The 16,028-nt window shown below is 43.0% G+C and overlaps 1 protein-coding gene across 2 annotated transcripts in view; it reads right to left on the minus strand.

Moving 5' to 3' along the window:
* The window catches only part of TRIM71 (tripartite motif containing 71), a 59,704-nt gene that overhangs the window by 11,032 nt on the left and 32,644 nt on the right, over nucleotides 1-16,028 (minus strand). The window contains exons 2-3 of one of the 2 annotated variants that reach the window (XM_032237307.1): nucleotides 14,724-14,891; nucleotides 4,818-4,952 (exon numbers count right to left, since the gene is read on the minus strand). In XM_032237307.1, the coding sequence (XP_032093198.1) occupies nucleotides 4,818-4,952; nucleotides 14,724-14,891 (303 nt within the window). The remainder of the gene's footprint in view (nucleotides 1-4,817; nucleotides 4,953-14,723; nucleotides 14,892-16,028) is intronic. The other variant, XM_032237308.1, reaches the window with a different exon arrangement.

Below are 16,028 nucleotides of genomic sequence, written 5' to 3' on the forward strand. Positions count from 1 at the left end.
TTTGCCCCCAGGCCTGGCGGGATAGCCAGATCTTGAGGGCTGTGCGGAAGGTCTGAAGGATGGTGAGGGTACGAATCTCCACGGGGAGATCGTTCCAGAGGGTCGGAGCTGCTACTGAAAAGGCTCTCACTCACGCCCTAGTCACCTCAAGTCTGGATTACTGCAACGTGCTCTACATGGGGCTACCCTTGAAAAGTGTTCGGAGACTGCATAGTCCAGAAAGCAGCCGCGCAAGCGATATTGGGTGTACCTAGGTACACCCACGTCATACCGATCCTCCGTGAGCTGCACTGACTACCCATTGGTCTCCGGACACAATTCAAGGTGTTGGGTATTACCTTTAAAGCCCTACATGGCTTAGGGCCAGCATACCTGCGAGACCGCCTACTGCCACATTCCTCCCAACGGCTGGTGAGATCCCACAGGGTGGGCCTCCTTCAGATGCCATCAGCCAGACAATGCCGGCTGGCGGCTCCCCGGAGGAGATCCTTCTCTGTGGCTGCTCCGACCCTTTGGAACGAGCTACCTCCAGAAATTTAGACCTTGCCCACTCTCATGGCCTTCAGAAAAGCTGTGAAAACCTGGCTATTCCGGCAGGCCTGGGGCTGTTGACCTCATTGTTGAGGTCCAGCCCCGATCGTAATGAATGTATGTGTGTTGTTTTTAACATGTTTTTATTGTCATTTTTTTATTATTCTTCTTTCTTCGATGTAAGCCGCCCGGAGTCCTCCGGGATTGGGTGGCCTATAAATTGATTTAATAAATAAATAAATAAATTTTCAGCTTCCTCATTATGTTTTCAGCCTCCACTCGTCCCATTTTCTGCCCATTCCGGATGGCGGAGATCAGAATGGGCGGAAAATGAGGCGCATGGAAGCTGAAAATGGGGCATGCAGAGGCAGAAAATGGGATGCAGAAGCCAAAAATGGGGTGCACTGAGGTAATCCCTGCAGCCTGACAGCTGATGATTGGGAAGCCGATCCAAACTGACAATCAGCTGCCTGTGCTAATCATGCTGTGCTGAAGCTGAAACTGAACAGGCTGTTTGCCGTTAGGAGGCAAATTGGTGGGAGGCAGAGGTCAACGGGTGGGGGTCAGTGGGTGGGTGGGGCTAAATTCGGTGTATAAGGCAAATTTTCATCCTCTTTTAGGAGGGGAAAAGTGAGTTTTATACTCTGAAAAATATGGTACTTCAAAAACAATGGTTAGTTATTGAAGTTGAGTTTTATGTCACATATTCCTAAGGAAACCTGAAGGAAGTCTAGGCACTATATCTTGATTTTGCTGCAGCTTCTAGATAATTTTCAAAAGCATGCTGCTCCACCCCAATTTAACACTAAATCAAAACAAACCTGACATTATCTGTGCCAAATGGAAGCATCTGGAATTACTTATCAGTCATTACTTTTACAAGTACCTGTACTTTTTCAATAGGTTCAAAATTATTTTTAATAGGGAATGCGCTATTACCTCTTTTAATGCAAATGGTATTTCTGCAGAGCATGGGTTGTCAAGCTGGTCCCTACCGCCCACTAGTGGGCATTTTGGGATTCCAGGTGGGCAGTAGGGACTTCAGAGGTTAAAATCTCCTTTTGAGTGAGTGGGCAAGCTCGAGCACACACATCAATAAGCCAACGTGTGCGTGCACGCAAACAAGCAAACACATGGGAAGAGGAAGGGGAGGAGTGGAAACTGATAGCAGGGACAGCGGAGCAGAGCAGTTGCAAAATAGGAGAAAGAAAAGTTATAGGCAGGAGAGCATTGTTGTTGGCTAATAATAATAAGTGGGCTAACTAGCTCAGCCTTACTTTTGTACATTGCCCTAAGGAAGGTAAAAAAAAGGGAGATAAAAAGGAAAAGATAAAAAAAATTAACAAAAAAAGGGAAAAAATAGAGAAAAGGGGATAAAATAAAGGGGGAAAGTAAGCAGTGTTTAGTCTGGCTCATAAATTAAGTTTTGTTATGTTATAAAATAAAAGAAAGAAATAAGTAAAGGAAGAAAAAGGAGAAAGTAAAAAAGGGAAAAAGATATCCTTGATATAGTGAAATACTATAAGAAAGATAAAGAAGAAGGCAGGAAAAGGAATTTTGTTTTGATGATGACACTTAATAAAAATTGGCACCTAATACAGCATTGTTTTTGGTGTTTGTAATAAAAGGGAAAAGAGGAGGGAAAAAAGCACTGTGTGGAGTGCAGATCAAAACGTAAGAGTAAAAGTAGTTGTTAAATTGTAAAACAAATTTAGAACCCATGTCTGAAAAAAAGAAATATGCTCATGTTCCTCACTTGCGCAAAAACTGGTGGGCGGTAAGGAAATTTTTCCATCAAGAAAGATCCATTAGTGGGTGGTAAGTAGAAAAAGGTTGACTACCACTGCTGTAGAGAAAAGATGTGGTGAGAGCACAACGTATTTATTAAACATTTCCCAACAAGTTCTAATCAAATGAGAACTATGCTCAGGAGACATAGGCAATACCTACACCTCAGTCAAGCACCCTGTCAATTGTGACAGGTCTATGATAGATATAAACTTCTAAGACCATCCAAGAGATTGGTCACAGCCCAGATGTTGAAGTTTCCGTATGCCAACATCTTAGGGATTCCAACGTTGGATTGAAGACAACTCCAACTACTCAGATACAGAGAACATTGGACTGTGGGCTGCCTGGTACACAAATAAATGCTATCTGAATTCCAGATACACTCACATAGTTCTGTAGCCTGATGCAGGGATGTGCAGTCAGGGGAGGCAGAACCTCATCACTGTCATCATGAAAAGAAAAAAAATGTAAAAGGAAAAAGGCAAGAGCTTAGGTCAGGCTGAGCTAGTTGCTGCCAGAGTCACCATGGATGACTCTGCTTAGTGCTTAACTGTTTAAAAAAGCCTCTAAAAAAGCACCCTGTACAGGAGGTGGCAGGAGAACGACATGCCTCATCTAGTCTGATTTTTTATGATCACTCGAGCAGAGTTAAGCAAGGGTTAAAAGCCGAAAAATTCCTGACGTAGATGACGGTGACTCTGGCAGCAACTAGCTCAGCCTGACCTCAGCTCTTGCATTTTTCCTTTTACATTTTTTTTCTTTTCATGATGACAGGCAAGAGCAGAGTTGAAATCCTCTCTGAAATAGCTGGAAAAGGTATGGAGGGAGGGGGAGGAATTCAAACTTCATCTTCCTGGTGCAACTTTGTGTGTGTGTGTGTGTGTGTGTTTGAGAGAGGGGGAGGGAGGGAGAGAGGGAAGAAGGAGGGGAAGGGAGAAGAAGAAAAAGAAGAAGAAAGAAGGAAAGCTATTTAGCAAAGGAGAAAAACAAATGCTGAACTGAGCATGCCTGGCTGTGGAATTCTGGGAATTGAAATCCACAAGTCTAAAAAAATTGCTGCCTCACTAGCCATAAACCTCACCGCATGTCACTGGCCTGATGAAATTGTGGTTTGTTGCATTGTGGTCTGGAAGAGGAACAGAATCTTTAACAATGAGGGCAGGACCTGACCCCTGCCTTCAACCCTTCAAATCTGGGTTTAGATGACATTACCTAGCTTATCCAATAAAGACTCTATTAGCTTTTCCAAGTTAGCTTTTCAGGCTATACAATCCTCCAAAAAGATGATTTTATTAGCCATCAATAGTAGAAAAAAAGACTTTGAGAAATTATCTGGGTGCTTGTCTGTGCAAAATAGATTGATGACTTGGCTTTGAAAAAGTAACACAACCTGATTAACTTACTCTCTCCTGGAATAGCCTGCTTTAGCTATATTAGAGTAACTCCCTGTACCTTAGGACGTCAACATCAGTTGCACCTTCCCCTGAAAATGTCTGATTCCTAACTAAATTTTTCTAATCTCATTCAGGTTTATTTTCTAAACCCATCTCCAAAAATCTATCTGAGTAAAGCCTTCCCATAAAGACCTAACGCCCATATGCTAACTTGAAGAAATTAATATAGCATCCTAGCTCAAAAACGTAGACTCTACAAGAAAACAATGCTGTAGTATGAGAACAATTCTTCTCAATTGAAGAGGGTGGGGGCAAGCTTTAACCAGTCAGCCCTACGCAAGCATTTATTGCAGCAAAAGACATTGCATAGGTGGGCAATCAAATAGCAATAGAACTTAGACTTATATACTGCTTTACAATGTTTTACAGTCCTCTCTAAGTGGTTTACAGAGTCAGCATATTGCCCACAATAATTGTCATAATCGTCATTTTACCTGCCTCGAAAGTATGAAAGGCTGAATCAACCTTGAGCCTGGTGAGATTTTAACTATGAAAAAAGCAGGCAGCTGGCAGGCAGGAGAAGTAGACTGCAGTACTGCACTCTAACCACTGTGCCACCATGGCTCAATGGTTGTTATAAAGCACCAGTCAGTAGCAATAATGGTAATTAATATTAGCAAATGACCAGCAAGACTCTCAACAGGATATTGGCAATTAGACACTTCAAGATTTAATTAGTGCCATTAAAAAAAACCCTTCCATATAGAGCTAAGTTTAGAGATTTCTCAAACTGTGGGACGAAATCACTTCACTCTTCCTCTAAGCTTTTATAACTAACAAGCCATACAACTCCAGCTGGATCTATTTAGACCTCTGTTCCAAGCAGGAATTCATTGCTTTTTTGTAAAAATGAAATTAAAAGAACTTTTTTTTAATGTATTCTCAATTATAACAACTTTTGTTTAAGAAGACAAACAAAAAATTAATTCAGGATATGACAAAATTACCATCTTTTATAAGCAGCTTTCCTTCCATAGATAATTTTAAAAAAACATAGAAGTATGCCACTGCAGTTCATAAACATATGCATTATCTTTTTACCTTCCACAGCAGCTCACATTCTCTTTCTTCTAAAGCCTTTTTGTGTCTGGAAGTCACAGCCTTCACTTCAGATTGTACCATTTTTGCCTTCATCTCAACTTGTTCTGCTACAGCTTGCGCTTGCTCAATACTCAGCTATAACAATATATATATATATATATATATACATTTTAGTCAATTAATTGTACAATAGAAGACAGAGCATTTATTAAGCTGTTTTAAAAAAAAATAGAACTCAAGCACAAAATAACCAAGTCTACCAAATAGAAATATAACGTACTTAGAGTATATTCAAACCTTGACCAATATAACCTTTCAAAGTGGGCTGGCAATGGCTGATTGACCACTTCCATTATTAGCATGGATCAGAGCACAGCGTTAAAATCTTATGTGAATTAGGAATTGGTAAAACTGATTATTTTTCTCAGAAAGTGATTTATTCAAAATGGTCTGTTTCTGCAGATCTATATCTCTTGTTCAAATAATGCATATACCTTTTCCTGCCATGAATTCTGATTTAATCTACTACACAGAAATCTTCATTCACATATAATAGTAGACCTTGCTTCTTTTAATTCATTCACTGTATGTACAGTTACCACATCAAGTGTGAAAAAGAGAAGCCTTGTACTTGCTATCAAATCATATCTCCACCAGTCTTCCTCATTCAATTCAGTCAATGAACTACTGGAAATATCTGTATTCATCATAATAGCTTGGCCCAGACTCTGCCTGCATCCCACCAGGAGACTTTATAGTAGATTAAATCCAGCCATTCAGGAATTTGAGTGTGTTTTCTTCAATATATGCCTTGCAGTTCTCTGCTCTTAATTTCCACTTGTTCGCCTTCTTCTATGCCCGCTTTCAGTGGCAGTAAGATTTAAAGTAGAAGAATCATGAATAAAAATTCAGCCTTCCCAATTTCTTAATGCAATTGATAATATAATTGATGATCTCATTTAAACATGACTAGCACACGTTGAAAACATTTCAAAATAATTTCATTCTTTACAGCATTGTAGCATCTTATGAATTATCAACATGTTTTCTGGATTTTTTGAATATACCCACAGCCATTTTGCCCTCAATAACTGAAAGCCACCATGAAAAAAATGCTTTTAATATTTTGATAAAAAACAATCTTAATACAGCTGTGAAAATGCATGATTTATTAATTAAGAGAAAAGCAAAAGATATGTATTCTTTCTCCCACAATGTCAAATGATTTCCATGAACGTACACTGTAAATTAGACATCTAATAACTAAAAATAACAGGAAGTTATAGGTCAACAATATTCCCATTTAGCCTAATGTATCCCCAAAAGAATCAAGCTTTAGACTTTGAGACAGATACACATTCTTAAGCACACATTACATAGCTCAAGATTTCCAAGACTATTAACATCACTGTTGAAAATGACCATTGGCTTACCTGAAGGGTCCTTTTCTGTGCACCGCGGAAGAGTCCAAGTCATGGGTTAAATCAGTCTGGTTGCCCTGGGACTGAGGAATCTTTTCCTTGGCCACGCCTCCTGGTGTTACTTGGCGCCAGAATTTTGAGATGGTCTGGAACCATGAAGGCTGAAAGCGTGATGAATCAGGTAAAGAAAGTCCAAGTTGACACGGAGGTCACGAATCCCTGGACTAAGAAACCAGGGTGGGTTGGACTCTCTTGCGGTGCACAGAAAAGGACCCTTCAGGTAAGCCAATTGTCATTCTCCTGTGCACCGCTTGGAGAGTCCAAGCGACGGGACATACCCAAGTTATATGTCACTAGGGCGGGCAGAAGAACAGTCTCGGAATTCAGTTATGGAAACAACCACCTACCGAAAGATGCCTCGGCCGTGGCATACATGTCAAATTTATAGTTCCTGACAAAGGACGATAGTGAGGACCAAGTAGCCACTCTGCAGATGTCTTCAATGGTAGCCTGGGTGTCCCAGGCCATGGTGGTGGCAGCGCTTCGAGTGGAGTGGGCGGTAATGTGCCAGGGTACTGCCCTGGACTGGTGTTCATATGCAGCTGCTACCTACCAACCGTGGAAGATGTTACCTTCTTACCCATGGAGCCAGGCTAGAACAAAACAAAGAGGGCTCTGACCTACGGAAGTCCGCAGAGCGTTTGATGTATATTCACAGAGCCATCTGATGTCCACCTTGTGCCAACCACATTCCCTCGGGTGGTTGGGGCACAGGCAGAAGTTAGGCAGGATTACTTCCTGTGTCCTGTGGAACCAGGTGTTGACCTTCGGGATAAAAGCAGGATCCAAACACAGTACGACCCTGTCCGGGTGGACAACACATAGATCCTCCTGGACCGATAAAGCCGCCAGTTCCGAGATGCGTCTTGCAGATGTTATTGCAACAAGAAAGGCTGTCTTCAAGGTGAAGTGACGAAGAGATATCATACGTAGAGGCTCAAAGGGCAGAGAGGTAAGAGCCTGTAAGATCACTGATAGCTGCCAGGTGGGATAGCGGTGGACCACCGGAGGACGTAAGTTGGAGGCACCCTTAAGGAAACAGCGAACCCTCGAGATCTTGCTGAGGGGCTGGGTTGGGTCGCCGGACCAGACGGTGGATAGTGCCATGACCTGATGAAGGGTATTGTGAGCAAGACCTTTGTCTAGGCCCCCTTGTAGAAAGTCCAGTACGCGGGAAACAGACACAGTGACTGGATCGAGATGGTAGTTGTCACACCACTTGGTGAAAGTGGACCAGGTGGAATCATATATCCTGGTCGTCGATGGTTGTCTGGACACCTGGATGGTACACACAACCTCTTCCGACACGCCTTCACTCCTTAGGAGATCCCCCTCAAGTGCCAGACAGCCAGCTGGAGCCACTGGGGATCTGGGTGTACTATGGCCCCCTGGCTGAGAGAGACTTGGTCCTGAGGAATCCGCCATGGGAATGATACTGACAGGCTGATGAGGTCAGCATATCATGACCTGCGAGGTCAGTGGGGAGCTACGAGCAAGACTTCCACCCTTTCTGTGATGATCTTGCAGATTACCTGTGGTAGAAGTGGAAGCGATGGGAAGGCATACAGAAGACCCTGAGACCATCTGCATCGAAGGGCATCCATCCCCTCCGCCCCTGACAAGTGGAAGCAGGAGAAGAAGTGCTGGAGCTGCGTGTTCTCTCGGGTGGCGAACAGGTTGATCACTGGGGTGCCAAATCTGTGAGACAACTGGTCAAACAGGGCCAGATCCAGACGCCACTCTGCATTGTCTATGATGGTCCTGCTCAACTAGTCCGCCTGCATGTAGTCCACTCCCGAGATGTGGTCAGAGCGAATGGATGCAACGTGACGCTCTGCCCACCTGCCCAGGATCTCCGCCTCCATCATGAGCTTCCTGGACCTTTTTTATATGGGCCTTGGTGGCCACATTGTCCGTCATCAGGAGGACGTGTTGATGAAAAAGTCCCGTTGAAAATGTCGCAGGGTGAGTTTGGCTGCTCGCACCTCTAAGAAGTTGATGTTGCAGGCTGCTTTGGCTGGAGACCACTGGCCTTGAGTTACACAATGTGCCATGTACGCCCCCCAACCGGCAAAGCTGGCATCTGTTGTGATGACTACTCTCGTGGGCTCCTTGAACAGGTGTCCCTTCAGTAGATCTGCTGATTGCCACCACTTGAGAGACCTCTTCACGGTTGGGGGAATCCCCACCTTGATGGATGAGTTGCTCCTGTTGGCTCTTTGATGGGGCATGAGAAGCCACTGCAACTCTCTGGAGTGAAGAGGTGCCCAGGGAACGACTGAGATGCAGGAGATCATCTTCCCCAACAGTTGTGATAGGAGTAGCATGGAGACCTGCCTCAACCCCAGAACCTTGCGGGTCAGGGATACTAAACTGTCTAACGTGTCCTGGGAAAGGAATACTCTGTTCTATCACCGCCCCCAGATGGACGAGTTTGGTAGTTGGGATGAGATGACTCTTTCCAGGTTCAGGGAGAACCCGTGATTCCTGAGGGTCATCATTGTAATGTGGAGGTCCCATAAGGCCTGTTTCATGGACAACAATTGGAGGAGAATGTCATCCAGGTAATATTGAAGCCTTACGGGCCTGTTCCTGAGTTGCACTGCAACCACTGACAGAACTTTTGTGAAGGTCCTGGGTGCCGATGACAGGCCGAATGGAAGGGCCCTGTACTGGTAGTGTTGATCGGCATAGAAAAACCACAGGAACCTCCAGTGTTGTGGCCGAATGGGAATGTGTAGCCAAGGCTCCTTCAAGTTGATGGACATGAGGAGGTCGCCCTGGCGAACCCCCACTAGGATAGTCTGCAGGGATTGCATCTTGAACCTTCTGTATGCTATGTGACGATTGAGGTTCTTGAGGTCCAAGATGGCTCTCCACCCCCCCCCCTGAATTCTTGGCCACCAGGAAGAGAATGGAATAAAATCCCCTCCCCTCCTGGTTGGGTGGAACTTGTTCTACAGCATTGATCTCCAGAAGATGGTAAATTTCCTGAGTTCCCTCTTGAGAGGGCAAAAGGGGGTTGGACAGCGGATGAAGTTCCGAGGGGGTTGGGAGAGAAACTCCAAGGAAAGCCCCTCCCTGACAGTCTGGAGGCATCCCCCGTGGTCAGTGCCCATTGGGGAGTGAACAGCTGGAGTTGGCCCCGAATGGGAAGGGAGCGTTGGTCACTTGGACGTGCGGAAGGGCCTGTTGGAGACCCTGCCGTGGTTGGACCTGAGGTAGTTGAACTGCTGCCTACCCCTGTCCCAACGGCAGCCCTGCCGTTGAATGACATCCATAAAGAGATACGAGACCAGCACCAGTTCTTGCTGAGGTGCCTGAACGTTAAACATGCTAGCATTGGGGTTAACCGGAGCGGAATCTGAAGATCCCTCCCCGGTCTTAGGTTTGGTACCCACTTGGGTGGTGTTCTTAGTCTTGTGTAAGATGGCTTAAATAGACTAGGCTTAAAGAGCCCTGAGAAGGCAGGAGCATCCAGAGGAAGGTCCTCATCCTCCGAGAGCTCCTGCTCCTCTTGATCCAGGTCCTCCAAAACGGAAGCCTTGCTTAGCGCCGAGGACTCCAGAGGTGGGTGATGGACCCGCCTGGCGGTGGAGGGAGCTTCCTGCCTGGGCTGAGAGGAGCTGGGAGCAACAGGTGCTTGGTCATGCCTCTGCATCCCCTGGGCAATGTCCTGGAGATGGCACGGACAACCACGGCCTGCATGTGGGCAGATAACTCAGGTTCCTGAGCTATGGCAGAGTCTGAACCAATGGGGTCCCTGGAAGGAGGAGGAACATACCGGGCAAGGATGGGATCAGCGAGCCCCTCGGGGGTGGGCCCTGACTCAGAAACACACAAAAAAGCAGGAGAACCCGGTTCAGCCAGAGACCTGAGAGGGAGAGGTCCTGGAAGTCCACTTCCTCATCAATTATGGATAGTCGATCCCCCCTTGGGAGTGGTGGAATGACTGTCCCGACAGGAGGGGTAGGCTGAGGGCACTCCCTCACAGCCTGGCGTTAGGCCTTCTCAAATTGTTTGTCGAGAGCTCCCTGCTGCCTCTCTGCATCCCTGGTCGCCGCCATGCAAGGTGCCTTATTGGGATGGCTATCCTAATTGGCCACTCTGCCCTTCCTTACCCCCTTGGCCCTGCCCACAGAAGTTCCCTTGTTAGGGGCTTGAGAGGGTCCTGGTCTACTGTCAGGGGAGTCAGATGGGCCAGGATGCTCCATGGCCTGATGGCACAGACTCCAGACAATAGGCCAACACAGATGAAGGTCAGGAGATGAAGGAGACTCTGGTGGCTGGTGCTGGATCATATGACACGCAGATATTGTGGAAGCAGGAACAGTTTGTGGGGGAAAAAATCCAGAGGAGTAAAACTGGGGCTCTGCAATGAGTCCAATGAATCCAGTCAATCGACAGGAGATGAGAAAATGGAAAAGCAGCCGAGGCTGCAAGACAAGGGAGATAGATCAGGGAGAATCAGTGGATAAAAGGCAAAAAATTTACATAAGAATCCTCCCTGTGCCGGTGTATGACCACCAGGTGGCCAAGACGCCAGCACCACTTGGATAAATGATGGGGGTGGAAGTGACCCAACCGGAGACACAATCAAGGCCAGCTAACCACCCTGAGGCTATCTGCAGAAGCGTGGCTGAACGGAAACACCAATGGGGGAAAAGGCATGAATTCAGGCCCTCCCAATTGGCCGCCACTCTGGTGTGAGGAAAAAGGAGGTAAAGATGGTGGCTACGCAATTTAAAGCGATTGCGCACCCCTCCGCAGCAGGCTACACCCTCCAAAAGGCAAGAAAAACACAAAAGCACAACAATTCCAACTAAAAGGGAAATGCCAGCCGCCGCCGGAATCCTCACCGCTCCTGCTGTGCTTTAAAGCAAAAGCAGCAGCTCTCCGCTGCCGTCCAAAGGCGGTGTGGCAAGTGGAGCACCCACCACCACCACGCCTACCTCCGAGGCTCTAGGAGAAATCAAAACGACATGAAGCAAAAAGGGGGAGACAAATGAACTGCTAATTATAGGAAAAACAAATTAAGGAAAAAGAAAAGGAAATACTAGAAGGAGAGTCCAAGCCTAGATAAATTACACTGGAGCTCACAAATATAAGTCCTGAACGGGCAGAGTGAGGAAAAATTCTGGCGCCAAGTGATACCAGGAGGCGTGGCCAAGGAAAAAGATTCCTCAGTCCCAGGGCAACTAGACTGATTTAACCCATCACTTGGACTCTCCAAGCGATGCACAGGAAAAAGATCAAAAGTTGTGCTTTAACGTATTTTAAATTTAAATCTTAAGATTTATGAATAAAATTTGATTAACACTGATAATGTAGTGTTTCCCCCTTTTCCTCCATTACCAAAAATTACTTATCAGAAAGTCCTTTTTACCCAATTCAGGTAAAGCTGCATTTTAAATGTCTCTGTTGTGACTGAGTAATGGGTTCCAAGAAAATACACTTTTACCAAGTTTTGGATAATTTTCCAGGTTTGGGAAACGCTGACACGAGGAAAAGTAAGGTTAAAAACATATAGATTTATACCCTTGGGTTTCTATTGTGGACGAGTTTTCTAAAATAATTATTTACTGGGATAGCAACAAACCTGTTTCCATTATGGTAGCTGTAAGACACGGATAAGATGTAGAGGTGGGAAGCAGAGATCCTTAACAATGGAACCAACAAGTCCTAAAGGATAGCTCCAGATTTCAGATCATACTATTTCATTGTCTCATTACAAAACACTAATGTTGTAATGTTCATGTAGTATCTCTTGTCCATCAACGCACATGAGCAACATACATTTTATTGTGGGCCCAAGCTAAAATTATTCCTCCAGTTCCAAAAGATAGGGCAACCACTGTTAATCTTTTACTAACATTCAGCAACCATGTAGGCTTTTATAGTAAAAAGTCAAAATCACATGAATTCCTGACTTTCTTTCTATTGTTCCTACCAGGTATAAACAGATTTCTGATTTACTTCTGCCATTAAAAAAAGAAAACCATCTATTTTTTTTCTCTGTAAGTTACCTAATTAAGGCCATGATGGTGAACCTATGGCATGCCAGCTCCGATGTGCATGGACATGCCGGCCAGCTGATTTTTTGCCCTTCCAGAGGGGCAAGGGGCACCTTTTTTGCCCCCCCCCCCCGCAAACTTCAGAAAAGTCTCTAGAGACTTGCGAGGGTGAAAAACAGCTCCAATGGGCCAACCAGAAGTTCGGAAATGATCCATTTCCAGGTTCCAGAGAACCTCTGGGGAAATGTGGGATGCTGTTTTTGCCCTTCCCAGGAAAGCCTCCAGAGCCTGGGGAGGAGTTGCGTGCATGAGCAGAGGATTGCACACGCATGCGCAGGTGGACAGGGAGATTGAATTGGCAAGCGCAAGCACAATTTTTGCACTCTGTAAGAAAAAGGTTTGCCATCACTGTAATAAGGCATAGATGGTTCTCACCTAGCAATCTTAATCGGTATCAAAATAATTGATGGTAGGGTTAGGGAATCTAATTCATGGATCAGACATCACTACTATTTGCTCAGGGTTGCTGTATGAATGGTTAAGGGATGATTACCTGGAATTGGGTTTGATCCAAATGCTTGGTTTTCTGGCAGTAGGAAGCCAATAATTTGTCTGCTCTCAAATATTGTTGCAATCAGAAAAGGAGGAAAAAAGAGGAATCCTAGAAGACTCATGTATTATAAAGACAAACTAATGACGTTGCCCGCTGCTGCCTCCTTTTTTAAAACCCATCTTCTCTCGTGGATATACTTACTGTCACATTTTTTTCCAGATAGACAGACTCATATATAAAAGAAGCAGCAATACTGGAATACCATATCATACAACTACTCAGGGAGTGGGCATAGAGGGGTTCCTGTAAATAAAGATAAGGCTAAATGCTACTCCTAACTATTTGCTTTGTACAAAGCCATGTATGTATTATTATAATAACAAGAAAACTTTAAACTAAGAAAAATTTGCTAGCAGAGGTTTTTTAAACAATGGTTTATCTGTACAGCCCTTCCTTTTTGATCTTTTTGATACCTTTCTTCTTAAAGTTTTTTTTTTTGTCTTAAAATTTCCAGAAAGGTAGTTTTTTAAAAATAGGCTTGGATGCATGGTCTAAATTTGTAACCTCTTTCAAAAATCAATCTGCCATCTGGGGATTTTTCAGAAAGATGTAGGGTATGCTTTTTCTGGATGTGCTTTATTTGAAAGATTCAAAACTGGACAGAATGCCAACAATACAAGAAGTAATGCCTCTGTGACATTCCAGACCAGGAAAAATGTCCATAAGCTTAGTAAAAGAATTTCCTACAAATTTTGATTTTGAAATGAGCTAGACTTGCTTAACTGGTTTAATGGCACTTTGGACAAAATAATTTTTTGAATATTTTTTTTTAAATTGTATTTTTGGAAAAGGTTATCATGCACTGAGACTATTAGATCAAAGCTTTTAAAAAATCACTTTCAAGAAAATACACAGGTAGTAATGTTTTTTTTTACTTTAAGCAGAAATATCAATTTAATTATTTTTCTTTAGATACACTGAGCATATGCACAAAAGACAAATTCCTTGTGTGTTCATTCACACTTGGTCAATAAAGAATTCTATTTTATTTAACTGACCTAGCAATGAGAGCGGCTTTTCCAGAGAGCCTAGGAAACCTTAAAATATGGGATGATAAAAATCAAACAGTCTGATAACATAACAACAACTAAAACTGCAATTTGAAAAATCTCCCTTGTTTTATAGAATGACAGCTTTAAATAATGATACATTGGGAAAAGATATTGAAACTGCCTAAGCAAAAAAAGTTTTAGATAGTTAACTGCCAAAATTTAACAAGTTAAAAGGAATCTTTCCACAGAGATGGTATGATCATAATCGCAGTTGCTGCTTTGTAAATTGTTTGTGCCAGGGTGATCCTCACCCTACTTTCTCTGTGCCTCCCCCTCTCTCTATCACACACACACACACACATACCCCTATATTGATTTTTGTTGTTTTAAATTTCTTCTGTTTTCTTTCTGATGTTAAGGAAAAAAGGGCAAAATAGAATTGTAGATTTTAAAAAACAATGTATTTATAAATACTTCATACACCTCTCAAATATATTTAAAACCTATATTCATGAATCCAAGTATCACACAATAACGTGTGACACGTTTCTACATCATTCAAGAGAGAATGGCATAGCAGAGAATATACAGAAGTGTTCTATAACAATACTGTGTTTAACTCAGTGTTTAGCTCAATACATCAACTTAAGCTGTATTGACAGACTTTTGGAATTCTCCAGCTAGAGTTGAAGTCCACCCATTGCCAAGACTGAAAAACAATGGTTTAGCCTATCAATTATGGTTGTCTCCCAACAGGCTGCTAGATCTCAAAGAATATCAGTCCCTAGTTTAAGCTGCATATTTACCTGAATAGCTTGGCGGCCCTGTTGTGCATCTGCTAGCAGCTGAATAGTAAGAGTTCTGGAGTCCTGCAAAGCTTCTTGGAGGTAGATAAAGCTATGGCCGACATGGCGTCCCATGGTGCATTCCCGACAAATGGGAACAGAACAAGCATCACAGTAGAAATGCAGCACCTGAGACAGAGAGAGTATTGAATAGAAGATGTAAGATTTTTTAAAAGCCATTTCTTAATTGGGCAATTTGTAAAGTACACTGCAAAGGGGACAATAGAAGTTCCTTTTTGTTTTAATTCAAGGTATGAGAATAACATTTTTCTTTTGGTTATATCTTTCTTTATAAACCATTTACTTTGAAGTGCCATTAGATTTATATAATTCCTTCCAGTTAAACTCTTAATTTACTGTTTATTTAGATAAAATGCTAGTTAACTACCCTAAAACAGACTCCAGTGAACTTTCCCAAAATATTGTGTCAAGGGATTAACTGATTTATTCATCAGTGAACTACAAAGCTCTTTTCACATTTCATCCAGCAGAGGGAAGCAACAGAGAGCTGGGAGTGCTTCTCATTTAGGTTTTTTAAAAAAACACAAATCTCAGTGTTTACACCATCTTTTATAGCTCCAGAACAGTTTGATATGTTTATCTTTGTAGAACACAAGTAGTTCAAATTACAAGAAATGTAATACTTTAATTGTGTTCTATAATTATGTAAAATGGTGTGGCATTCATTGTTCTTATTTTCTTAGCATATCTTCATTCATTATTCTGTAAAACTAACCATGATATTAAAATATTCCAATTTAACAACTCAAATCAATGTCTAACAATCAATCAACAAAAATCATGAGTTTCAGCATTAATAAAACTATATATTTTTAATGAATTCCATGAATCTGTAGTCAGAAATAACTATGAGAGTTACTATTACCTGGGATCCCATAATATTCAACATTTGTTCTTTGGCAGAGCATAGCAGCATCATTTTTATTTGCTATCTGATTGCATTTTATTTCCAAATGTAAGTGTGCTCTTAAAAAAAATCCTACACAGAAAAAAAAATCCTAAAAGCATAGAAAGAAGTTCATGTAGGTCACCAGTATAATATCAGTCGTGGTGGTAGTTAGAAACACCAGAAAGAAAATGGTGTCAATATGAGCAAGAACTCTGCTTCAAACTAAACCTACTATTAACCCTCTGAAACAGTTAATGCCAGAAGCAAAGCTAAAAGTCCAGAGAGCAGTGCTGTCATAAAGATCCAGATGCTACTTTCCACAGGGATACAATGTAGGAGTCAGTGTGCACACTAGC

Source organism: Thamnophis elegans, chromosome Z (genome assembly GCF_009769535.1).
Source record: "Thamnophis elegans isolate rThaEle1 chromosome Z, rThaEle1.pri, whole genome shotgun sequence".
Taxonomy (NCBI): Eukaryota; Metazoa; Chordata; class Lepidosauria; order Squamata; family Colubridae; genus Thamnophis; species Thamnophis elegans.